This window comes from Balaenoptera borealis, assembly GCF_965194805.1.
Source record: "Balaenoptera borealis genome assembly, chromosome: X".
Taxonomy (NCBI): domain Eukaryota; kingdom Metazoa; phylum Chordata; class Mammalia; order Artiodactyla; family Balaenopteridae; genus Balaenoptera; species Balaenoptera borealis.
This window is the reverse complement of record NC_138881.1, coordinates 62,328,857-62,356,396: the sequence shown is the minus strand read 5'-3', so window position 1 is coordinate 62,356,396 and position 27,540 is coordinate 62,328,857. Positions and strand designations below refer to the sequence as shown.

General features: G+C 37.4%; 1 protein-coding gene across 6 annotated transcripts in view; it reads left to right on the top strand.

Moving 5' to 3' along the window:
* LOC309620754 (uncharacterized protein) overlaps window positions 1–27,540 on the top strand; it is a 61,216-nt gene that overhangs the window by 10,394 nt on the left and 23,282 nt on the right. For 4 of the 6 annotated variants that reach the window (XM_082377636.1, XM_082377638.1, XM_082377637.1 and 1 more), the window contains exons 3-6: window positions 287–441; window positions 865–984; window positions 25,828–25,918; window positions 27,016–27,110. In XM_082377636.1, the coding sequence (XP_082233762.1) occupies window positions 25,873–25,918; window positions 27,016–27,110 (141 nt within the window). In that variant the 5' untranslated portion in view covers window positions 287–441; window positions 865–984; window positions 25,828–25,872. The remainder of the gene's footprint in view (window positions 1–286; window positions 442–864; window positions 985–25,827; window positions 25,919–27,015; window positions 27,111–27,540) is intronic. The other 2 variants (XR_014239602.1, XM_082377640.1) reach the window with 1 other exon arrangement.

The window sequence follows — 27,540 nt, the reverse complement described above, 5'->3', positions numbered from 1 at the left end:
TTTCCCATTCTCCCATTTTTGCAGATGATATCTTGCCCAGATCATAGCTAGTTGGTATAGGAAATGGATTTGAATCCAAGCCCAATACTGTGTCTTCCACCCAGTGCTTCCTCTAGATTCCATCTAAGTCCAAGGAGGCCATGTGAGACAGAAACATTTTTATTCCATACTGTGAAAGATTTTTATAATAGCCTCTGAGATTGCGCTCCTCTGATGAAGAAAATGTCCATGGTGTGATTTTTTTTATTATGCATAAAATCACCTGGGGTGCTTGTTAAAAATGCAGATTCCTGGGCAGCCTGAAACCTTGTCATTGGTCAAGAGCAACACTAAGACCTACCTGTCACTTACCCTGAGGCTTCCTGCCCAGTGGGTTCACCAGCAAGCCAGAATGAAGCATCATTGCCCTGGATGTCCTTGTGAAGCCGTTAGGAAGTCTTGGTAAGTTGGTGGTGGTTTCGGTGGGGTTCCCCAGTTGGTGGCAGAGAAGAGATGGTTGTGACGTGGCACTTCCCCCCTTCCTTCAACAGACAGTTATTAGGTGCTTACTAAGTGCCAGAGACTGTTCTAGATATTAACAAAGTCCTGCCATCATGGACTTTCATTCCTATGAGAGTAGACAAAAGAATAAATAACCAATAAATAAGTAAATGTGTATCATAAATGTTATATCAGAAGTTTCTCCATTTTGGTGTGAAAATGGTTGGGTTGGACTCAGCAATACTGTGTGTTTTTCTCCCCCCTTCCCATTCTCCCTTTTCATACATTCCACTGTCTATCAGTGCAGTGGAGGCTGACAAGCTGAGTATGGGAGGGTCATAGATAATGAAAGCAATCTTTTTCCTTTTTGTAACCCCTCACTAGGCTGAATTTTGAAGGATATCTTTGAAAAGTGTTTTAGAGAGTCTACCAGATTTTCCATGTGAGTGTACGTGCAGCAGAAGAGGGGGTCTTCTCAGTGATTAAGGTAACACAGTGATTAAGGTAAGTAGGGGGGAGGAAAGACTGACATTGCCTTGACTCCTGTCAGGGAGGCTCTTAGAAATGTCATTTCCAGGGGCCAGTACTTTTAAAGCCTGCAGTTTATTCTATGATATATCCTTCTCAAAACAATTGGGGTGGATTTTATGCTTACCCAGTCTGAGAACACCCCTGCAGAGGGTCACGAGAACTGAAATCGTTCCCAAGTAAACTCGGTGGCATAAGCTGCATGTCATAAATAATGTCAACATGACACTGATTACACTCCCCTTAGGGGAGAGAGTCTAATCTTTCAAACCAGACTTGTTGAGAGTTTTTCTTTGTCAGACTATGGAGCTACATACATCTTGTCAAAAGCCAGCTCATTAGCAGAGGCTTGTTGTTTCAGCAGCTGCCAAGTATATGGCACTTTGGATTAGTAATTTCAGAGGCAGCAGCGTCTTCTTGTGCACTCCATTTAAACCAATTGGACCAGCATTCATTTTTGGCTCCTCAGGGATCAGCCCCCTAATAGGCTTTAAGGAATAATGAAATGGTTCATAATTAAACTGGGCAGCATCTATAAAATGGCCATTCTTGGGAGATCTCTGCAGAAGCCACCCCTATCTTAAGCTAGTAGCTCCTCCATCCAGAGTTAATACCCGAGGGCCATATCATTCCTTGGTATCTGCCATTTTTTATGGAAGCAATAAAAGTCACCTTTTCTCATAAGGATGGTCTTGAGATGGTGCCTTCATAACATAATGTTCTTGGTATAGTCTCTGGTGTGTTTGGATAATTCCTGTTGGCAGAATTAGGTAGATTAGCCTGCACTGGGAACCTGAATGATAGAAACATGGTCTTTTCCCTACAGAGAAGTCTGGAATAGTCGTTGATACAAAGAGAGTCCCTGCATTCTTTATCCTTCACCAGAACTTATTTTAAAATGACATTGTTCATGTGTAACGATATGAATGTTAGCATGCAGTTAAAGTCTTCTGTCACTTTCTCTATCTGGGCCAAAGTGGGATGTATATATAAATTTGGCTTTTGCTGTCTGAATGCCATTTCTTGCCCTAGGACTCCCCTAGCCTTGTTATCCATCCTCCTTTCCTTTTGTGACAGCAGGTCTGTTGTTTTTTCTTTTTCTTTTCTCTTTAGGCTAGTCATCTAGCACCCACATACAACATTTGAAAATTTCCTTTCTAAAGTCATATAATATTAATAATAGTGCCTATCAGTTATAAGTGCCTTTTATGTTCTAGGTTAGTGCTTTACACCTATTTGCTATCTCATTTTAAATTAACATTACCTCTGGGAAGTAGGATTTGTTCCTCCTTTACAGATAATAAAACTGAGGATCAGAGAAGTGTTGTCACCCATGTAACACGGAGCCAGTGGTGGAGCTGTGTGAGTCACACTCCAAATATCTCAGCTACCTTACTTGAAGCACTAGAATGTTTTGAGCACGTTCTTAGTTGTTGGGACTTCCTGACTCCTTGTGGGCTCTTCATCACTGTCGTCTTCCAGGATATAGGGGCACATGTGAGTGGTTCATTCTTGAAGGGAGATACAGATGCACAAGAGAGATGGTGCAAGGGTTGTGTAGGCCCCTCTAACTTTTAGAGATGACCACTTTGGATGGATGAGCATTTATTTATTTCCCACACCACCATTCACTATTTCTCTTTGTCTTCTCACCTTTTGTTATTACCCCCACTCTCCAGCATGATGTTTATGTTGTATAGTTTCTATGAGGTTATACTTCCTTTTACACAAACAAAAAGGAATCACAAAAGTCAGACTTACAACTGAAAATCCCATCGCTTGCAGAATGTTAACTCAGGTGTGGGTGTATCGGGTTGGAGCAGCCTGCTGTGTAGATCAGCATGTCCAAGCCCGAATTCCGCATAAACATTGCCTTCCGTTAGAAGACAATGCTGATAAAATTATTTTCTGTTCATATCAAGTGGAAAACAACAAGAATACCTAACAATTAATACTTTCATAAATTTTATTGCTGGTAAGGTGACAGTGTCCAGATAGTTAACATAGACTATAGGGCTTGGCAAGCTATGGCCCACATGCCAGCTGCCCATTTTTGTAAATAAAGTTTTGTTGGAACACAGTCATGCTCATTCACTATTGTCCATGGCTGCCTTTCACACTACAGTAGAGTTGAGTAGTTGCAACGGAGACCATATGATCCACAGAGACTGAAGCATTACCATCTGGCCCTTCACAGAAAGTTTGCAAACCACTGGCATAGGTTAAATGTACTATGACTACAGATGTTCCCCTCCCAACCCATTTTCTTTTCTGTGGGACTTAGATTTACAGCTGATCCTACAAAGTATGGAATCTTATAGTAGTCAGTTTGCCTCTGAATTTCTTCCCACTCAAATTAAGCTCACCAAGAAAGCACATTCACAAATTTGCTATGTATGCAGAAACAACTATGTTTTATATGCCTCACTGTAGCTATTCGTTTATCCTATATGGTTCCCTTATTTTTTTCTTTTTTCTTTTCAGGGATGACTTAAATTTTAGCCATTCTCAAATATCAATAAAGTACTACTCATGTTTCCTAATTATGAGTTTATCCTAATTTTTCATGCATCTTTCCCTTCCTGTAGCATGAAAGCAGCCATAGACAATATGGAAACAAGTGGGCAGGACTGTGGTCCGATAAAACTTCATTTACAAAAACAGGTGGCAGCCCGGATTCAGCCCATGGGCCATAGCATGCTATCCTTGTTCTATACTGTATATACACGAAGACTTTAAAACAAGAAGACTTGAGGTGATACGTTAAAGCAAATATTCAGGGTGATCTTTATTCAAAATACTTGTAATACAGTGACAGTAACACAGCTCTACTTGAATTAGCACTGGAAAGTGTCTCATGATCTGTGCATTATGTGCATGACTTAGTAGTCACCTAGATATTGGCCTGAGTTCTTGGTAGAGTGATAGAATCCTCATGGGCCACGTTATTATCATCCCTTAGAGGATCTTCTTCCTTGTCACAGGTCTTTTCTTTGCATGGCTTAGAAATGACTTTGTCTTTATGTCTGTTATTTGTTCTTATTCTTACATTATCAGCTCTAGTGTTTACCTTCTTCACCAGCATGTCTTCTACCCTACGTAGGCCCAAAAGTGAATCTGATACAGAGGTTACTTTGGATGTAATCACTCTCCTAGCAGTCAACGTAGGGGGCTGTGGTTTTGGTAATTTGCTATATCAAACCCTAAATGGCTTTCAGGATTAGGAGGAATTAATCCTTCCATTGATGTCTCAAAATGTGATCTGAACAAAGTAACAGGGATCTCAGTCTAGTAAGTGTTGAACATGGAAGTAAATCTTTTTCTTTGCCCTTTTTGTTGTATTTGTTATATTTAATAGCTTTCCTTATAATGAACCTACCTTATATTTCCAGAAGAAATTTTCCTAGTTTTCAAGAGTATTGAATTAGGTCTGCTAAGTTCGCTATTTTTAAATTTTATTTTCTATTTTATTTTTTTACTACTTTGTTTCTGTGTTCAAAAGTGAGTTTTTGGTTGGAGTGACAGTCTTTGTCAGTTGTTGACGTTAGGGTCATTAATGAAACCTTGTTGCCTGAGCTTTTAAATTTAGCAGATCTCAAACTGTCCCATGCCATCTGAAACATCTGTTTAATAAAAAAAATTTTTTAATAATAAAACAATTAAACATCTGTTTTAATTGGCATTATAATATAAAAAATAATTTGTATCTGATATTTGGGCCCTCGTTCAATTGCTGCCCTTCTAAGTTTGTGTAAATAATGCTTAATGTGCACATCCCTGTAAATAAGTTTTTGCACATATCCATGTTTGTTTCCTAAGGTTGGATTAAATGTACAATTCCATCTAGTGTATGAGAATGCCTGTTTTTTCATATCCTCAGTAATATACTATATTGTGGTTTTAAAAAATCTGCCAGTTGCAAAGGTGAAAAGTGGTCTCCCTTGATGTTTTAATTTATTTGATTCCTAATGAGATGGAACAGTTAAAAATCTTTCTTGGGTCTTATTTTTAAGTTTCTTTTTCACACTGATTTTTGATCTACCATATATGTCACAGATGTTTCCCTCAATTTGACATAGAAGTTCATTTTTATGTAGCTCAAATATGTTTTTTCTTTATGGTTTATTCTCCCCTTGCATTTCACAGTGAAGATAAATATAGTTTATCTTCACTTTATAGTTTAATATAGTTCATGCTTTATTTACTTTTAAATATAAATCTTTTTCCCTTGGGGATCCTCTCTTTATGTGTGGCATATAACTAATTTTTCTATAACTGTTCTGTCCTCTGACGGGTTGGCAAACTTGTTCTGTAAAGGGCCTGATAGTAAATATTTTAGGCTTTGTGGACCATATGGTTTTTGCCACTGTAGCATGAAAGCAGCCAGAGGCAGTACATAAACAGACAAACGTGGCTGTGTTCCAACAAAACCATATTTATTAAAAAAAAAAAAAGATGGTGCTGGATTTGGCCTGTGGGCTGTGGTTTGCCAACATCTGCTCTGTGATATTTTGCTTTATAACTTTTGCTCTCATAGTTTCTACTTAGTCGTGGTGGACTTCCTCATGTTCATGCCTCTCATCTCCCCTCATAACCTCTTAGAGCACTCTTTCACCTCCAGTCTCTGCTACTGATTACCTGTTTCTGTACATATTTCACAATTCTAAGTTTCTGAGAGCACAGGTGGTAGCCAGACTGGGTGCTTTGTATGTCATTAGTATTATGTTCTGGGATGTAAAAGTGATTTGCTTGGCTGTCTACCTTGCTGCTTCAATATAACCAATTCCATATTTATTACATTCCTTTTCAGGGTCTGTTCCTTGCAATCCAAATTTTATTGCAAGAAATGGGCTCATTTGGATCAGTTTAAGAAGTTTACAGAACTTGACTCCACTGTGGCATTATTAACGTGATTCAGTTTATTTCTCTGGCTTTCTGCATGTCGTCTTGCTTCTACTTCCAACTGGTTTCCTCATACTCTGTCTTCCTCTACCTCCTAGCTACTGAATACTTATGTTTTTTTCTCATTCATAACTTGAGCTTGTGCAGCCTCTGTAGGCGTGGCCTCCATTCTACCTCATCTTTCTCTCTGCAAACTATCTGTTTCTGCTCTTGTTCTCCATGCTGCCCAGTTGTCATTAAATTGAGACTCTGATTGCCTGTGGGTTAAGTTTCCTGAGACTGTAGAGGTAGCAGTTGTTATTTGGCAGGTCTAGGACATTTCCCCTATTGATTGCTATGTGGAAATGTTTTTCTTTCCCTTTTTATAATCCCGAAGTGCTTTAGACTAACACAACTCATCTATCATAGGTATATCCAGAGTCATTTAATTGCTCTAAAACTAGAAGGCATCCCGGTCATGGGACATCCAAAAGATGCCATACCTAACCATCTTTGGAAGCGACAGTTTCACAAATGACTACACGACCCTACTTTCTCTATATCCTTGAGTCTCTTCCTGCTGCTATCTGGTTTCCTTATCCTCTGTTATTTATCCTATTGCTGATGGAGTTTTTGCTTATTTTTAGCTTCTGATTTCTGTGCTTACAGTTGATCTTACTTAAATCCTTCATGATTCTTACATAGGCTGTGGTATGTTCTTTTATCGCATATCCATTCATTTCAGGTGCAGAGGTTTTGTCCCTCTGTTTTTCCTCAGTTGTAAGTTGAATCTAATTTTCTTACCTCATCCTTGTTTGGGAACAGCTTTCATGTCACAGCAAGTCATAGGCTGTTGACCGGCTTGTGGATGTCTGTCCTCGGTCTGATCCTTACTTCCCCTTGATCTGAACAGCCGTGGATTCAGAGGAGGGATTCTTGGTCACAAGAATGCTTTCTTAGCTAGACTTGTTTGCAGTACAGTTTCCTTTAGCAGAATTTTGGGCATGGGTGACACTATGACATGTCTACTTTATTCTCTCTGGTTTAGCTCCCTAACACTGCTTATTTGCAGCATCTAGCAAGTCTCTCAAAGTCTCACCTTCCAAAGTGGGTATAAAATGTAAATTCCATGTCACAAGCTGGTTTGCACAGCATCTTTAAAACAAGGGATTTTCTGGAAGATCATAGCCAATTCCCTAAATTGCATTCTTCTTGAGGGGCTATTCTGCTTCTTACTATTGGTTAGGTACTTCTGTTTGCTAGAAACAAATTCACCAGTGAGCTAATGACAGGTTATTGGCTGGTGACTTGTGGGGAGATAATGGTGACTGGGATCACGTGAAATGCCAATTATAGGGGGACCTTAACATGGTCATGCCCATTAGGGATGGGATCTGGGTCCAAAGAAGCTCTGGGAAACTCAGCAGCAGGAGTTTGCGGATCTTCATGTTAGGATTGTGCCATTTATGTAACTGAGTTACTCTGTCTTCTTAAGTCTTGTGTCTTATTTCTCCCATTGCCTATTGGCTTACCTATTCACTTTGTTTTAGTTTTTTTCTCTGCCTCATATTTTTAGCTTATTCATAGGTTCTGCTTACTTAGGGCTTCACCTTTTTTTCCCCCCACTGAATTGTATACTTTATTTATTTTTTTAATTGGAGTATAGTTGATTTACAGTGTTCTGAGGGCTTCACCTTTATCATAAGTTTTGCTTGTTTGTGGCCCTCGTGGCCTCACCTCTCTGCACTGTGTTGGCTTGCTGTCTATCCTTTCAGCTTCAGTTCCCTTTGCTAACTATGATTACTACTTTTGATAGCCCAATTCTAATTCCTGAGAATACAAATGTACTAGGCCTGACTTATCCCAGTTTAGTTAGATATTTATATACCAACAGCAGCAGTTTGTGGGTCTTTTTTTTTTTTTTTAAGATTTTGTGCAAGTTGATAAAAAATCTACAATCTACAATACTTCTGGGTAGATATGGAATTCTATGAACACATATAATAGCTCTCATACTGTAATTGATGGATGTTTCCTTATGCCTAAGAATACTATTCCTTACTGTGAATCTCTCTTAAATCCTAGAACAAACAGGGTTCAGTCTTTTTTTTCTCGTGTTTCCCTCTCACTTGAAAAATGGTCAACAGCTCTCCGCTCTCACCAGACTCCACTTCGTCATTCACTATGACGACATCGTAGAAGCCACCCTGGGTGTCTCCCCAAAGATAGGTTAAAATCCTAAGCCCTGGTACCTGAGAACGCGACTTTATTTGGAAATATGTTTGTGGGTCTTTACTTTTGTGTTCTGCAGTTAATATGATTATTACACTTAGTCTCTGTTTCTTTTACTTTTCTTCGTTTCTTCTAGCTTCCAATGCATCCATTAACAACTGGCTTCTCCGTCCTTTATTTCAGGGGTTGCAATTGCAAATGCATGCAGGGTCCGGATGGGGTAAATGTGTAAGATGGTTCTGATATTTATTTTCTTATTTATTTCTTGAAACACTGCTTTGTTTTTGTTTTGTTTTGTTTTTTCAGCTTTTCTTTTGTTGCTCTACTTTTGATACAGACATTGGAAAAGAGAATTCTCTCAAAGTAAAATAAAGATTTCAAATGCAATGGTAAAGAGCAGTTGATGCTTCTAAGAGGGAGTGTTTAGGTTTGTGGTCCAGTGGAACATGAACCTTTCATCCAAAGGAGAAGGCTGTTACTCCTTGGCTCCTGTTGATTGTTGCCCAGTAAAAATGCTGCCCAACATTGAGAGGATTTCCAGCTCTCTGCAAGGAGCCTGAGTTTGAGCTGTTAGCTTAAATTTGTTTAAATGCTGCAGGCCAACACAGTGTGTTTATTTTATTTTTTAAAATATTTATTTATTTATTTATTTATTTTGGCTGCCCTGGGTCTTAGTTGTGGCACGCGGGATCTTATTTGCAGCATGTGGTCTTCTTAGTTGCAGCATGCGTGTGGGATCTAGTTCCCCAACCAGGGACTGAACCCGGGCCCCCTGCATTGGGAGCACGGAGTCTTACCCACTGGACCACCAGGGAAGTCCCGAACGCAGTGTGTTTATAAATGCTCTTATAACCCCATAGCTTCTGCTTCTTTATAATTTTGACTTGTTTGTAGTGTTACCTTTTTCCCATGTGGTATGAAACATGAATGTGTAGCACTACCCGTTCAGCTTGGCCTGGGGTTGGCAGTTTTCCTTGGGTAGTGTTTAAAACTAGGTTGCAGTTTTGAATGGAATTGTATGGATTAGAATAGATTAGGAAGGAACAGGTGAAGATAGAATATTTAAAAATGAGAAAATACTAGCCTCCATCTGGCAAAGGGTGAGTACTTTGTGAAATTTTTGTTCCAGCTATATGTTTGTATGTATGTGTATCTTTGTTCTAATGTAATTGTTTCTTACTGTGGATTAAGCAACTTTATAAGGCACCGAGTGAAATAGTGTGAGTAAGCTGGCATCCTCTGAGCTAAATCCTTCCTGTAGACAGGTCTCCTTTGGCTCACACAGTGTTTCTTGAAAATCTGGTGATTGCCAGGGGCTTGAGGGGAGGGGGAGAATGAGGAGTTGTTGTTTAGTGGGTATAGAGTTTGAATTTTGCAAGATGAAAAATTTCTGGAGATTTGTTGCTCAGCAACATGAATATGATTAATGCTACTGAACTGTGCACTTAAAAATGGTTAAGACGGTTTAAAAAAAAGAACAGGAGTAGCCCATTAAACAGAAAGTTTACACAGTCATCAGAATATCCTTGAGTATGTCAAATATAATCAAGTTAAAAAATACTTGCATGACCGTCTTTGATAAAACCTTCCATTTCTATATATCAAGCTATGGCCCACGGGCCAAACGTGGCCCACCGCTTTTTTATATATATATATATATATATATATATACAGCCTATGAGTGGAGAATGGTGTTTACATTTTTTAATGGTTGAAAAAAATCAAAAGGAGAATAATGTTACAACCTGTGAAAATTATACAAAAATCAGATTTCAGTTTTATTGGAACACAGCCACACATTCATTTATGTATTGTCTATGGCTGCTTTTATGCTACAGTGGCAAAGTAGTTGTGACACAGACCATATGGCCTGCAAAACCTAAAATATTTACTACCTGGCCATTAAAGAAAAACTTGGAAAGTTGCTGTATTGCAACAGTTGCCAGATCCCTCACAGCATCATCTTTGATGGCTTTAAATGCCTAATTAGCAGCTCTGTCATGGCCTCCTAGTGGCTATTATCATTCTGTTCTAATATGTGGGGGGATTCTCACTTCCTTATCCCCTACTGTGACACCCTAACCAAATCGAGCAAACTCACATTCTTGGTGAGCTTCAGTTATGCCTGGAATTCTGTTAGCAATTTCTGGTATTGTAGGTTCTTTTATTTTCAAGAAAGGGACCTCTCTTGGGTCAGCCAGGCAATTTGGACCACCCATGGCTATGCATGGCCAGCCTCTAAGGTAGACAAAGGTTTCATAAGAGTCCAAATAAAGAAAATCCAGTATTTGAATAAGACAGTTAAAAAATAAAGAAAATGAAATTCAGTTTCCTCTCTGAGGAAAATGGTTTGAGGATTGGAAACGGTTCCAAGATAGATGCAAGCAACAGGGGTTTGTATCATTCATCTAGTATGCCACCTTTAACATCTTTTTTTAAAATAAAAATTCTATATATTTAAGGTATACAACTTGATGATTTGATATACATAGTGAAATGATTACTATAGTCAACCGTCAAACTAATTAACTTTCTTCTCACCTAGTTACCTATTTTTTTGTGATGAGAGTACCTGCAATCTATTCTCTTAGCAAATTTTCAGTATTCACTATAGTATTATTAACTGACCTTATGCCATATATCACATGTCTTCATTCCTCCTTTTCTCTGCTTTTTTGCCTTCCTCATTATCTACTCAAGCTTTAGTTTACTTCCTAGCTTTGTTTATATTCTGCTTCCTCATAAATTTTCAGTTATTCATCACTAAACCTTGCTTATTGCTCTGGTGTCCTTGACTGTATCTCATGTTTCCCAGCGCTGTCATTTAATATTCAGCTCCCTCTGCTATGGGCCTCACTCTTTTTGTATTTCACAAACTTTATTCCTCAATGCAAGGATTTAAATGGCTTAGCTCACCCCCTGCTGGGGTAGTCAGTTTCTGAGTCGTGCAATGACACAGCACTTAGGTAGTGTGTCCCACACCTGGTACATTCAGCTTTGCGTGACAGGACAGGTCATATTCTAAAATTCATTGCTGTCTCAGACTGCCTCATCTCCAGAACTATGAGTGGGACAGTTTACCTTAGGTGAGACTGTGAGTGTAGCCACGATTTGATTCAGGTGTGTTTGTATTGCATTTCTACATCTTGACCACTAATCACATATGCCCCTCATCTCATTTTCTCATTTCTAAAGATGCTTCTGTTTATACTTTTCCAGCTCTTACTTAAGCAGAAATGTTGGAGAGTAACTAAGTCACGGCCAGATGCTATAGTCTGATGTCATGAGGCCACTTTAGAAATTTCCCTGCCAATTTTAGAAGCATCCACTTGTCTGATCTTCTTGGCCACTTCAGTTTTCTCTGTTGCGATTGTGCCACAAGTTACCTTCATTGGATGTGTGGTCCTGTGACAGTAACTTGGCTGCAGTTCCTGTAGGCCCTTAACCTTCTAGCCTCGGTTGTGGTGGGGTGTGTCTGTTCTCTGCCCCACCACCAAGTCATAACCAGGTCTAAATATTTTACTTCCTGCCAAAGTTCTGTTTATGTAGCCCAACTCTACATTATTTTCTAAATTACATAGGTTTTCTGGTTTCAAGAAATAAGACACAGGATTAGCTCAAGAAATAGACATTTATCAAATAGATACACATAGTAAGATACACACAGTGAGGAAGATAGGATTTCATAGAAATCTTAAGAACAGTGTGGTATGGAATTGCATCTGTGGTGGCTCTGGGGCTTAAGCACATCTAGGCCTTTTCCATTGTGCCGTTGACTTGAATTAAATCAGTTATTTGTTCAGCTATTCTCTTCCTCTCTACTTTTTTTTTTTCTTCCTCATGACTGGCTTTGCCACTACTTCAATGAGGCTTTCAGCTTCAGCTTTTACTGGTAATGACCTAGTTTTCATTGTTTCTACTCAAATTACAAAGAGTGAGAATCTAATTGGCCTAGTTTATCTTTACTTGTGCAGTGCTTTTTCATGCTTAGACATGCTGGCAATGTATGGATTGGTCCCGACAATCGTGCTCATTGGAGAGGATGTAGTACTAGATAATGTGAAACAAAAGCTGGTCATTAAGGGCTGTGCTACAGCTGTGACAATAGATAGGGTGGTGATCTTTAGAAGGATGCGGGTGTACATTTATAGGAACCTGAACACTGGACACATTTAGTCCAGTGGTTCTCAAGCTTGGGAACCTATGGTCTGATCCATGTTATTCCATGCCTGTTGGAATGGTAACTGAGCACCATGTCTAGCTATAAGAGAGATAAAATCATGCTTTCCAGGGTCAGCACCTCATGGTTATGTTGGAATTTGCACATCATTGTCAGAAGAGAAATAACTGCCAAACCCTGCTCTGCTTATTTTTTTGTTGTTGCTATAATACAACCACTACCAATAGCCTCAGTGCTTCACCTTAAGTGGCTGTATGTATCAGTCACAAAGGCAATTGTGTAATTAGTGGCTTTGCCACAACATAACCTGGACTTGTAAAAATAACTTTGCATCCTGGTATCTGGAGGGGATTGTATATGATTTTCTACCCTACAGTCTTACCCTAACAATTCCAAATGTTTTATATTTCTCCTGGGGGTCTGTTTTCATGCAACTGTATTTCTGATACAAATTTCTATACAAAATTGGCTCTTTTGGTCTCAAGAAATGAAGAATCACTCAGCCTGCCTCATTAATAGGGGTTTATTTTATATAAATATGTTGAACAATGTGGAAAATGGGGCTATAATGGGAATCTAAATATAGGAACAATATTGAGTATGGGAACTGGATTTGAGCAGCTCTGGGCACCTTAACAGCAGGTATTTTTGGTTCATTACTCTTGTGCTACACCACTGACATCACTCAGCCACTGTGCATTTGCTGTTCCTTCTAGCTCAGTGGCTCTCTATCAGAGCTGTACATTAGAATCAACTGAGGAACTTTAAAAATAAACCAGGGTGAGCTATTGTGATTTAATCGCCACAGGCATCAGTATTTTTAAAGTTCCTTCATGCTTCTTTTGCTTTTATTTTTTTTTTTGGCTGCACTGCATGTGGGATCTTAGTTCCCCGACCAGGGATCGAACCCGTGCCCCCTGCAGTGGAAGTGCAGAGTCTTAACCACTGGACTGCCAGGGAAGTCCTCCTTTGCTCTTAACTGGCTTCCCCAACCTTTATTTCTCTACCTGCCAGCTTCTGCTTACTTGTGATATTCATGGATTGTATTACCTCGTAAATTTGCCTTCTCGTGGTCTTAATGAGCTCCCTTAGAGAAGAGCCTATGGCATGACACCAAAATTAAAGTGTCTATTGCAAGGGTTGGCAAACATTTTCTGTAAAATTCCAGATAGCAAATATATGAGGCTTGTAGGCCACAGAGTCTCTGTTGCAACTATTCACTCAGGGAGTCAACCAGAGACAGTGAATGCAAGATCTGTCTGCAGCCAGATTTGACCCATTGGCTGTAGTTTGCTGACCCCTGGTCTGTTCCTTCCTTGTTCATAGTAAAATTTCTTGTTTATTCTTTCTCAATATCTTCTTAGCTACTGTTCTCCAATTCATCATTAACTTGAATATAAGAATTACTTTGGGGACTTCCCTGGTGGCGCAGTGGTTAAGAATCCGCCCGCCAATGCAGGGGACACGGGTTCAAGGCCTAGTCCGGGAAGATCCCACATACCGCGGAGCAGCTAAGCCCGTGCGCCACAACTACTGAGCCTGCGCTCTAGAGCCCGCGAGCCCCAACTACTGAGTCCGTGTGTTACAACTACTGAAGCCCACGCGCCTAGAGCCCGTACTCCGCAACAAGAGAAGCCACCGCAATGAGAAGCCCGCGCACCACAACGAAGAGTAGCCCCTGCTCGGCGCAACTAGAGAAAGCCCGCACGCAGCAATGAAGACCCAATGCAGCCCAAAAAAATAATAAATTAATTAAAAAATTAAAAAAACATTACTTTGTAAAATTCTACTTCATCTAAAAAAATTCATTTAGGGATATTTATCATAGTAGCATTTGATTTATAAATTCATTTGGTCAGAATTAACTTGCTTGTAACATTTCTTCTCCTCTTCTAGAGATATTTAGTCAAGTCTTTTTATGTCCCAATAATCATAATTTTCATCATGTAGATCCCCCCAGTATTTATGTTACTCCTTAGGTATTTTATGCCATATGTAGCCACAATTTTCTATTAATTTTAATAACTCTATTTTTCCTAGCTTATTTCAAAATGGAAGTGCTATTTTTCCTGGTTATAAAGAGGTACTTATAATAAGCAATTCAAATAATACAAGGATATAAAGAGTGCAGTCAAGATAAACTATAATCCCATCATTCATCTAAAACCACTGTTAATGGTGTATAGACTTCAGTGTTGGGCTGTCTTTGTCATTGAGCATTTATTTTATCTAAGTGTGCCACCTGTTCAGATTCTGTGCTGATTAAGCAATTTCATGATTACAATTTGGCTACAAGAAAAGCATATGCTCCTCATGTGGAAACAAGTATTCTGGTTACATAGATGGGTATGTTTCTTGTAGTAAATTAAATTGGCATGTTGAAGATTATTTACCTCTCATTATATGTCAGCTATGATGAATGCCCTTGTAATTTATCTTTGCACAGTTGACTCATCATTTCCTTACCAACCATAATTTTTAGTCACAGAAGCTGCAGTGAATGCTCTCAGGGCCCTTAAGCCTGGTTTGTTTCCATGGAAAAGAGCCTAACAAAAGACTGATAGTGTTGACATGTTCCTGGCAGCAGGCATGAGCATAAGTATGCATTTGAAGAAATATTAGAGAATATGATAAAAATCAGTGGTTACAGTTTGTTAGGAGAAACTCCCTCGTTTTCTAATTTACCTAGAGAATTACTTTAGTCAGTTCAGAGATAGCAGCATGTATATGTTTTGTCTTGTTCCTGAGGCACAGTTGTTGGAAGTTGGCTACAATGGGCCACCAAAGGATTTTTACACTCCTTGAATACATCCAACTAGGGAGAATTGCATGAAGTATTTGTAATTGAAAAGTGTGCGTGCCTGCTTTTAGTAGCCTGGAACTTGATAGAAATGTCATTAACTAAAGGTAGGATATAAAATATTTTAACTCAGAGTAACAGCTTAATATCTAAAAAGAACTTCTGCATCACTAAGAAGAAAAATTTCTTGCTGGGAACAAGTTTGGGAAACAAATGTACTTTTTTTTTCTTTTTGGGGGGAGTAAAGTGCCCTCTCCAAAAAAAAAAACAACCTTGCCTAGTTCAGAAAATGCATTGTTTTGGTTAAAAACCAGCTTAACATTTTGTTCTAGGTCAGAAGTAGTTACTAAGTTGTAAGTTTTATGATAGTTGTAACCTCATTTATTGACAGTTCTAATCCAGTGATTTAAAAAATGTGACAGTAAGGATAATTATAACCAAAACCATCTAATTGTTATAATGTAAATATATATTATATTTAAGTGTGGTTGTAAAAATGCATTTTGAAACTTCAAGGAAAACAAAGGTGGCCTGTATGATTTGGCTACTTAATATCAAAAAATGGATGGTATGTGGGGGTGTCACTGGATCACAGGACTCAGCATATAGTTTTACTTAAGGCTAACATAGTAAGGATACATAGCCTTTCTAAAGTTAGCATAAAGAAAAAGACACATGTGGAGTTTGGAGAAGTCCCTGTGCAGGCTTCCATCTGCTTTCTCCTTCCCATGAGCGTTCGCACAGAGCATCCCCTTGCAATAAAAATACAGCAGCACGTGTGCAATGTTTCTGCCAGGGAAACCTGTTAAGAGACTCAGCAACCAAGGCTTTTATTGTGGGCTGGTCATGTAGGCACTTTCTGCTTAGCACATACCAAGATATCAGACTTCCAGAAGGAAAGTAGGTATTCAACGTGATCCACATTATTTATATAAGCAATTTAGGCACAGTGAGCCACCCTTATCAGTTAGGGAAAGTTTTCTATCAGTGCAGGGAACTGTTTACCAGTAAAGTTTCCTGATGCCAGCCAAGGGCCAACCTTGCAAGCAGGTCTTTATGAGGATAGTAGTCTTAGGCCTGCTATGTTAACTCTTTCCTGTGTACATGGGTTGAATGTATAATAATAGATCAAAATTATAGCATTCTATGATTGATCACATTCAGGTCCTGCTTAAGGTGATAAGAGAGTTTAAATACATGATTTCTGTTCTGTTTGGGGCATGTAAAAAATTTTTGGGGAGCCTTTTAGGTTATGTCAAAGAGTGACTTAAGCTTAACTTGTAAAGTATTTTTAACAAAATCTTTGATATACTGGCTATTTTTTCCTTTTTTCCTCCTTACACTGTTGCAAATAGTTAACTGAGAGAAGTGTGTTAATTTAAAATTTTGGGTGTCATTCCTTCCCCACACATTAATTAGGAAATTGACCTTCAAGGAACCATTCTTTAAGAAAGAAGTCCAAGGGAATATTAAAGTTTTGTTCTACGGTTTCACATGAATTTAATTAAAAAACTGAAAGTTAGTTTAAAGTAACAGGCCTCTCCATTTGAGAAGATTTAAAAGCAGATTGATTGTACTATCTGGGCATAATTCGATTCAGGTAATACTATTTTTCTCCCTTATCAGAAATTGAAGAAATTGCTGTAACCCCTTTGATGCATTTTCCTGCATCAAAAGTAAAAATGTGGAAGTCTATTAAGACACCAAAATGTTCACATTGGTTATCTTTTGAGACAGGTTTACATAAGTAATTATTATTTTTATGGGGTGTTTTGGTTTGATTTTTTTTCTTAGTGAAAATATACTATGTTGGAAAAAATAAATAGTTGGTAGGTTGACAGTGAGAGATTGATACTGTTAAGACACCTGGTCTCTGACACCACCTGGCTTCAATTCAATTCTGATGCTAACTACCCCAGGTTAATACCAGATCCCACAAGTTAAGGGCAACATCTTCCTGAAGACTGCCTTCCCTTTAGTAAATCTTAGGGCAACCTATACTGACCAATCAGCTAAATTCAGGGATTCCTGTGACCATCTTGGGTTTGTTAATTTGCTAGAATAATTTCTAGAACTCCCTGAAAGTGCTATACTTACCATTACAGTTTTATTATAAAGGATACAACTCAGGAGCAGCCAAATGAAAAAGATACATAGGACAAAGTCTGGGAGGACCCTGGATAAGGAGCTTCCATTCTCTCACCCCTTGGACTCAGGATATGTCACCTTCCTGGCACATCAAAGTGTTCACCAACCAGGAAGCTCCTTGAGCTCTGGGTTTCTAGAGTTTTATTGGGGTTTTATCATTGGTCACTTGGTTAAGTTCAGTCTCCAGCCCCTCTCCTCTCTCTGAAGGTCTAGAGGATAGGGCTGAAAGTTCCAATCTTCTACTAATATGCTTGGTCTTTCTGGCAACTAAGCCTATCTTGAGTCATGTCGTTAGCATAAACTCAAGTATGCTCAAAATGGACTTCTTGTAAATAACAAAAGCACACTCCATCACACACGCTTTTGAGATCTGTGCTTCCAACAGAGGACAAAGACCAAATTCATATTATACATTTTTATATTTTATCTCTAGTTTTGTAAAGTGTTTTGTTATGAAGAGCGCAAATGATAGATCCAATGAGGGGATGATAATTTGCAAGGTTACAAGGGATCGTGAGCAGTAAGGGAGGTAAGAATTTTACTGGAAACCCACCAAAGGAACTGGTGAGTGGCTGTGCCTCTGGCATGGTAACTAGAAGGCCACCAGGAAATGGAGGCATCAGGAGAAACCCTTTATGGGTTTGTTTTTATTTATGGGCCATGTTCTGCTCTTTTTTTTTTTTTTTTTTGGTGGCTTGTGGGTGGGATCTTAGTTCCCCGACCAGGGATCAAACCCAGGCCCTCGGCAGTGAAAGCGTGGAGTCCTGACCACTGGACCGCCAGGGATTTCCCCTGTTCTGCATTTCTGCTCTATCATTACCTTACCTCTGATTGTTTTGCTCTTTCCTTTGACCTTTTATATCCGTCTCTACACTGGAGCTTCTGCTTACTCATAGTTTATGCTTCTGCATGAATCCTTAGAGATCCAGTTCTAGCTCTCACTTCGTTATGCATATTTAAAACTTGAGCGCATGTAAATTGTCAGCCTGTCGTCCTGACTGGCTCTTTCCTAGGCTAGGTTGGGAATTAACAGTAGTAGACTCAGAAGACTACTACTGCAGAGAAGTTTCACTTAGGAGCCAAGGGAAGAGAGGCTTATTACAATGGAAAGCACTTCTAAAACAACATTAAAATGTTTCTCTTTAAAGAGTGCTTAAAATATTAAGGATATCAATGCTTTTCCTAATACCAAAATCAAAATTCTTAATATGGAAGATTGATAAATGTCATGATATAAAATTTAATCGAGTTTAATGTATTAAAAAATGTTTGACTTTGGATTTACTTTTAGAAAGGAATTCTAAATCTCAAGACTAAATCAGTATATTTGTTTATGTATTTTTTCTTATTCTGTCAAAATCTTGCAATCCTTAATTAATCTTTTTTTTTTTTTAAGTGGAAAGGATTTACTTTTTTCTCTCTCCCAATTGTTTGGTTATTCTATTTGTTAGTTAATCCATTCTTTGCTCACTGATTTGTAAAAACATCTTTATCTTTCTGTGTCTTCAAACATAGAAGCCATAAAATGATTCATAAGCGCAGCTAACATAATAAAATACCTCATGTCAAAAACACTAAATGAAGTCAAAAGAAAATGAGAAACTTGGAAAATATATGCAACATGTATTACTTAGTGCTAATCTCCATTAATGTATAAAAAGATTCTAAATAAAGAAAACCAAAAGACCACAGTTTAAAATGAGCAGTGGGCATGAACAGAGACAGTTCACAGAAAAACGACATTTAAACCTATGAAAGAATGCTCAAGCTCACTTATAAGACAAATGCAAAACAAAACTACAGAGAAAGTTAATACTTGAGAACTTTACTGGAAGGACTATGGGAAAACTGACATTTATAGAATGTTTGTTAGAGTACAAAATAGTATAATACTTATGGAGGGCACTTTGGAGGTATTTATCAAAACTATAGTTGCCTTTATTCTTTGATCCAGTGATCCTGTGTATCTGCACATGTGAAACAAATTGCATATGTAACATTGCAGACGGTTTTATAATAGTAAAAGATTGGAAACAACCCAGGAGCCCATGAGTGTGGAATACTAGGTTCCTGTAAAAACACATGAGGAAGCGGTCTCTGCAGTGATATATTGTTAAGTGAAAAAGTGAAATGTACAATGTTCACTTATGTTAAAAAAAATAACAGATTATATAAAAGTGGTTACCTGTAGGTGTTGGGAGAATGGGGCAGGTGTATCCAGGGATGAGAGCAAGAATTTTCTATATATAATTTTTTATATAGAGGGGGGGAAGGTAGCAGAATTGATAGGTTTGGAAGGTTCTGGTGACAAGATACACCTTTAATTTTCACTGTAATGTTGTATATATTGTGTATATTTCTAAGGTATATTGTGTTCGCTGATCCGTTGATTTCTTTTACATGCTGGTCTTTAAACTATGTTTTTAGTTTTTTTTTTGTTTTTTTTTAAATCTTTTTTTTTAACATCTTTATTGGAGTATAATTGCTTTACATTGGTGTGTTAGTTTCTGCTTTATAACAAAGTGAATCAGTTATATATATACATATGTTCCCATATCCCCTCCCTCTTGCATCTCCCTCCCACCCTCTTTCTCCCACCCCTCTAGGTGGTCACAAAGCACCGAGCTGATCTCCCTGTGCTATGCGGCTGCTTCCCACTAGCTATCTATTTTACGTTTGGTAGTGTATATATGTCCATGCCACTCTCTCACTTTGTCACAGCTTACCCTTCCCCCTCTGTCATACAGAGTGAAGTAAATCAGAAAGAGAAAAACAAATACCGTATGCTAACACATATATATGGAATCTAAGAAGAAAAAAAAAAGGTCATGAAGAATCTAGGGGCAAGATGGGAATAAAGACACAGACCTACTAGAGAATGGACTTGAGGACAAACTGTTTTAATAAGAGGTTTTCTTTTTTTTTTTTAAAAAAGCTCTGTTCACTCATTTTTCCTCTTGATAAGCTTTTTATTCAACTTGTACACATTAAATGCCTCCTGTACCGTGCATGGATACTGTACATAATTTATACATGCAGTAGGTTCTAGGTTTTCTCTGGGAGATCAATAAGCTAGGGGAAATATAATAGAGTTAAGTACAAGGTACGTAGGAAGGAAGGTTACCTAACAGTAGAGGTGATGATAGGAGGGGAGAGGAGGAGGACTTTGCAACATTGGATTTCAGGGGAATTTCATCACCAAAGTTGCACCCTAAGGCAGAACCCATATTTGGGGCCAAGTAACCAAGCTAACGTTGGTAGATCTTGTCCTCTGAAGGACTTTTGGTATTTTTGCAGTGTGGACTTAACCACCATATATATCAATATATTGCCACCAAGGGGCTTAAATTCCAATTATTAGAGGTTCCAAGGGACCTACTTTTGTCCATTAGGTGTTCTTGCTAAAATTTTTGTAATTCTGTGTCAGGAATCATGTCAGTCATAAATGCAGCCTTTTTCATGATGTCTCTAGATAAATTTTGTCATTTTTAAATTTCATGTTGTTGATCATCACCCATTCCTTTCTCTTGGAATCATGATACCTTGGCAGCCTGGCATAATTTCCAGTTTATTTTCACTTTGTAGAAACTTAAAAATCTGTTGAAGTAGTGTTAAGTGTCTGGCTTAAGTTCTGCTTGGGGGGTTCCTTTGACCCAGAATGTTCCCTCTGATGTTAGACCAAATATTGTGATCCAAGCCCAAGGGGTCAGTATATCTTATAGTAACTTTAGTGACTGATCTATAATTGGTAGTTTGATACTTTCGGCTCTGTTATTTTCTAGTTGAGAGATTACATGATATGTCTGTCAGTACCTGGGATTGAACAGTTGATATATCATATTATACAAGCATTGCACCCTGGGTCTGAAATTACATTGTAATGTAGGGTGTAGATATATCTACTTCCAACAGGTTGTATGAACATCTTTAAAACCAGTGAATTTCTACCAAAGTCATGGAACTCAAAGGTATATTGTAGAATTTGTAGGAGTCTGCTAAGCATTAATACTTTCAACTCAGGTTAGGTTGAATATCATAAGGTGGCCTGCCATCTTGCATTGGTATATTTCCCTATAATCCCTGACTGATTGGCAGCCTAGTGGCAATTTGGTTGTTGCTGCTGATAAGTAAGCTCTTTGCTGATATATACAGGGTTTGTGTCTTTGTAGACCAAGCATTTTTGTCCTTTTAGAATGCTGTGATTCCATCTCTTAAAACTGCCTGGCACTTAGTAGGTGCTCATTAAATGTTGAATAAACATTGGTATGAATATAATACCAGTATGTCTACAATACCGTATGTGTCATCTCCTAAATGCAAACAGTGTGTTACATGTCATTTATATTTTTCTGTATCTTGTACACTTGTTTTGGGGTACTTGCACTAGTAATTCTGTATGATAATTTGAGTAAAGAGAATATGCACATTTAATAATTTGATTCATTAGGTTGCTAGATTGCCCTTTGAAAATGTTCCAGTTTTACTGTCACTCACAGATTATAATAGTTTTTTTCAAAAAACAATGATACATGCAAATAGTAAATAGTTCAGTTTGTACTAAAGTGGATGTAGTTAAAAGTTGCCTTTCCACCCCTGGTTTCTAATCCTCAATCTTCCTTCTTCCCAGATACAAGTACTGTTACTGATTTCATGTGTAATTTTTCAGAGATAGTCTCTGCATATATAAGTTGATACTCTTGTTATAAAGTCAGCATATTGTAGAAACAATAGCCTGATAAAAATAGATCTGTGGACCAGTCTCTGACAGTGATATACAGTTGATCCTTGAACAACAGGGGTTTGAACTGCCAGGGCCCACTTATATACGAGTATTTAGTTTTTCAATAAATACGTTCTATACTACACAATCCCCGGTTGGTTGAATCCTTCGATGCGGAACCCCAGGTATGGAGGGCTGACTGTAAAGTTGTGTGTGGAGTTTTGACTGCGTGGGGGGGTCAGTACCCCTAACCCTAGCGGTGTTCAAGGGTCAAGTGTATAAGCAAATAACCTAAATATAAACTTGGTGAGAAGAATCCAGGAGCAAATTCATGACTAGTATACAAGCAAGTAGTGTTCATGCCAGCCATGCAAGGATGATTCAATTTTAGGAAATCTGTGAATATAAGTACCACATGGTTAGGCCAGAGGACAAAAACATCACATGAGCAGCCCTACAAGTTGAACTTTTTAGTATTTTTATAATTTAATCAAAATCATTGTTCCATTTAGATCTTATTTTGATGTCAGTAGTCATATAATGATCTCACATTCTATTTTAAAAGGCTAGCCAGTTGCCCAGTACTATGTATTGAAAATTCATCTTTTGCTCACTCATTTAAAATTACATCTTGTCAAATACTAAATTTCATAATTTATTTGGGTCTGCTTCTGGACTCACTGGTGTGTGAGTCCATTAACTGTCTTTTCTGTGACAGTATGGAATTATTTTGATTGTGTAAGTATTATGTTACTGTTTGCTGTGCCCACTTGCTGCCTGTCCATATTTAGATTCATTTATTTGACACCATTCCATATACTCTGAATTTCTTGGTTCTACATAATATTTGTGTCAATGACTGTTCATCATGGCTCTTGACTTTCCCACTTTAACAATTTACTAGAGTAGTCTCCATCTGAATTTTTTTCATTATTCTATTTTGTGTCAGTTCTACCCAGGGTTTTTGTTTTTCCCAGCTGCTTTTATACTTTTTTTTCCTGCCAGGTGTACCGTAAAGATGTTGTATGGTGTATATATATATACATGGGCTTTATAACAGGAAATTTTACATGTTAAAATTAATATGCAGGGTGATTTTAATCAGCGTACACATAGCATAATAGAAGAGCTAAAGCAGAAAAAGTACTATAATATTTCATGATCTGTGCTTTCTTGCATGCCTATTGCTGCACATTGCTATTGTTCTTGGTTGAGATAGTCTTATCAAGGTAATATTTATGGTATGTTTCATGACTGCCATATTCATAGAGTCCTCTGTCTTGCCTTGAGTCTTTGCATGCCTTAAACAGGACCCCTTGTCATACACAAGTCATTCAATTTTATGTTCTAAAAATTATCAATTTTGGCACTTAACATGTGACTCTGGACTATACATCAGAATATTTGGCTGTTAGTTTGAAATTAAAATTTATGCATAATATAATTTATTTAACAGATTACTTTAAAGCCTTTTGTTCCTTTCACAAATAATGGTGAAGTGAAAACATGATCCATATTTCCTTGTGTGAGTATTTTTATATGATTTCTATATGATGGTATCTTTGCAAAAGTTGGTAAAAATATGAACAATTTTTATTAAAGTTCTTCTCAGTTGCCCATCCAGAAATGTTTTACTTAACCATTTTTATAGTTGCTTAATTAATTTTCTTCAAAATACAAGGCTGTGGATTGTTTAACCTGTATTTTAGCACAACATCACAAAACAGGTTATCCCCAAATTTTCCTTGCACATCAGGGGCCTCAACAAGGATATTATAAACTTGATTCAATTTCCTTTATTGAATTTGTAGTAAGTCTAATTTTTAGTGCATGGAAAGATCAAAATGTGTGGTGACCTATTTATAGAGTAAAATTTGGGGGGAGGTGGATGTCATCATTCTTGTTATTTTTTTTTAAATAAACTTTGTTTTTAGAACAGTTTTTGGTGTACACAAAGTTACAAAGAGTTCTCATATATGCCCCACTCAAGGTCCCCTATATTAACATTTTATATCAGTTACTATGGTACATTTGTCACATTCCCTCTCTCCTTAACCCCTGGTAACCTCTAAGTATACTTTTGGTCTCTGTGAATTTGCCTATTATGGGTACCTCATATAATTGGAGCAGTATAATATTTGTCCTTTTGTGTGTGGTTTATTTTACTTAGCATATCTTCAAGGTTCATCAGTGTTGCATGTACCAGAACTTCATTGCTTTTTTTTAATGGCCAAATGATATTTTTCATTGTGTGTGTATGTATATATCACACTTTATTTATGCATTCAGTTTGTTTATATGACGTGTTTTGTTTTTATACAACATATATTAGTATATATTTGTTTATATATACACTTTGTTTATAAAACACATTTTGTTTACTGTCTAATGGATAGCCCTGCTCTACAACATGCATGTAATGTTTTTGGTTAATTGTTTCTACATTTTATTAAGCTAATTAAATTGCTCATAGTAAACTGTACAGTAGAGAATTATTTAACTCTTGCAATAAAAATCTTGAAATTGGCTCTGTAGTATTAAGATAAAACTTTGGTCTGCTGAAATTATTAGGCATCTATATTAATATCAGCACAGGCTATCCAAAAATTAACAAAAATATTTTCCTATTTTAGTTGAGATACCTTTGGCATCAGTGTCTATTTTCCTTGATTAAAATTGAACAGTAATACTAACTGGGTAAATAGTTTTATGTGATTTTAAATATATTTTTCTTTTAGCTATAATTTTTAATATAGGTCAGTATTTTGTGTAGAATTGCTATCTATTTCGTGAACATTTGCTCTTTACTTTCCTTTTCTCCTTATTCTCTTCATATTTTCTGAGGACGTTTAGTCAATTTCTTTAGGGAGGAATAAGTTCAAATCTATGTATCTATCACTCAAAGAATCATTTTCTTTCCCCCATTATACAATGTATTAAAAAATTATAAAAGGCATAGGTAGTCAATTGTAAAAAATTGAAGTAAAAAAGCATAGCACAATTAAAAGAAGAATATCCAGAACCACTCAGATTTTTGGTACATTTCTTTTTAGTATATGTATGTATACTGATAACATTTTTAGGTGGCTCTTAAATTAACAAAAACATTTTCCTGTCTTTAAATATGAATACACACTAATCTCATTTGGACCATGATATTTTGGTATAACATCTACCTCTTTTTTAGACATTAGAATTATTTTAAGTTTTTTTAAAAATAAAATTTGAACATATCAGTACAGTTAACATACTTACAGAAACATCTTTGTGTATGTATCTCCCTGATAATTTCTTTTATTATAAACTTGTTAGAGACCCAATTATTTTTTGTTTGTTTTGCACCTCTTGATTAGCTGATGTGAAGACAGTCAAGTGTAAAGTAATTAGACCCACATTCAAGAAGCAAACGTTGTCCATACATCCCTACATCCCTTCACACTTAATTTAGTCTCACCTCTGACAGACATACTCATTCTGTGCCCTGCTGTCATCCACCATCCTTTGCCTTCCTCTTTCAGTCCTATGTTATGAGATGCCTCTGTTCCTTTCACTTTCACTAGTTGATAACACTTTTAATGGTTGAAAGATTATTTTAACCTTTCAATCTGTTTTCCTAGCACTTTCTACCAAATACAACTATTCCTTCTCATTTAAATACCTCTTAATCATATCTATTTGTTCTATTACAGACAGCAGTCGGTTTTATACAATATCCTTTTTCTTTTATAATAGTCTTTTGATAACAATAGTTCACATTAACTGAGCACATAGTAAGTGTTACACACTGTTCTGTGTGTGCTTTGACCCAGTTTTAATGGTCAGGAAGTAAATTCTAATATTATCCCTTGTTTTTTTCAGCTGCCGTAATTGAGGTCAGTTAAACTCAGTAACGTTGCTCCCCAAATGTCACAGAGCGACTCAAGCAGTTCATCCTCAGAGTCTCTGCTCTGTAGGTTCTCTCTCATTATCTTTATCAATGATGCTTTAGTTGGAGGTAAATTGAGGTCCTTTTCAATGTCCAGGGGTAACTGTGCTCCTAGGAAGATCAGGAACTCTTTAAGATTTGCCCTTTTTTTTAAGTTTAAATGCTGGACCAGCAAAGTAGAGGCAATCAGAAGAGTATATAGGATAGGTGTGTTAGGATTAACTGGGATACCTTTCTAATAGAACACCTGGATATGACACTTATCTCCACATCTGGTTTTCAAACACACAATGAACCATACAGAAAAGACCTTTAATAAAGGCCATTTCCTCCCAAGGTTGGTTCATTTTAGAGATAGCCAAACCTAGAATTGTTCTAATTACTTCTACTTGATGTAATAATCTCACCAACTCTGGTGTTAGTATCATTTTTATTACATTTCAAAGACAGGTTATCAAACCAAGAGAAGTTCAAAACTCATCCAAGAATGGCCAGACAGTAAATTGTAGACTCCCTTTTTGAACTCAGGTCTTATGATGGAAGAGCCTAAGCTCTTAATTGCCCCAGGATACTGCAGTGTCATCTTTGGACGTTCTTAATTACCCTTGACCTCTCTGGTATTTCCTCTTGTGATGTCTCCATCCTAACAACCTTTATTATACACACATTTTCATAATTTAACCACACTCCATGGAAGAAGTATTTTTTAAAAAAATTTTTATTGGAGTATAGTTGATTTACAATGTTGTGTTAGTTTCAGGTGTACAGCAGAGTGACTCAATTATACATATGCATATATCCACTCTTTTTTAGATTCTTTTTCCATATAGGCCATTACAAGAGTATTGAGTAGAGTTCCCTGTGCTGTACAGTAGGTCCTTATTAGTTCTCTATTTTATGTATAGTAGCGTGTATATGTCAATCCCAATCTCCCAATTTATCTCCCCCCCCCCCCCACCCCAAAGAAGCACTTCAGAATGAGACTTGTTCCAAATTACTCAATTGATTTCCCAAGTAGAGATCTGCCTTTTGGTCCCTTTATCTGGCTACCCGGACAGAGAGATTCCTGGGAGCCAACCTGCTTTCAAGTCAACTGTTTTACCCCAGATGTTTCTGTCCAGGTTCAACTTTGGAAATTCAGGCTCCTCTATCTTCAGGTCTTCAGCCTCCGTTTGACTTTCCATCTCGTCCACGGAGGATCGCTGAGTTAAGTCAGGTGAGCAATCATTCCATCTCATTATCTTTAATGTTGTTGGGACAAGGGCTGTCTTTCTGTCAGAGGGGGAAAGTTTTATTCCTTTAAACTACAGAATAATTTATAAACTATAATGCATAGTCCAATTGGTTGGTTTAAAGAAAATCCATTAAAAACAGAGCTTTGCTGTGCCTAAACTGAATATCTCTGTCTGTGTTCCTATTGATTATTACCTACCATGGGCCTTGCAGATATGCTCTTCCCCACATCCTCTGATAAGTAAATTATAATTGGTGTTAATATCATGTACATTGTACAGATACAGAGTGTGAATTGGAGAGAAAATAATTTTAACAAGATCAGAATGCTTTTTAAGTTACAGTTTGAATTTGAAGGCTCCGTTTGTGGCATTTTACATTCCAAGGAAAGCTTTGAATCGTTTGGGATTCAG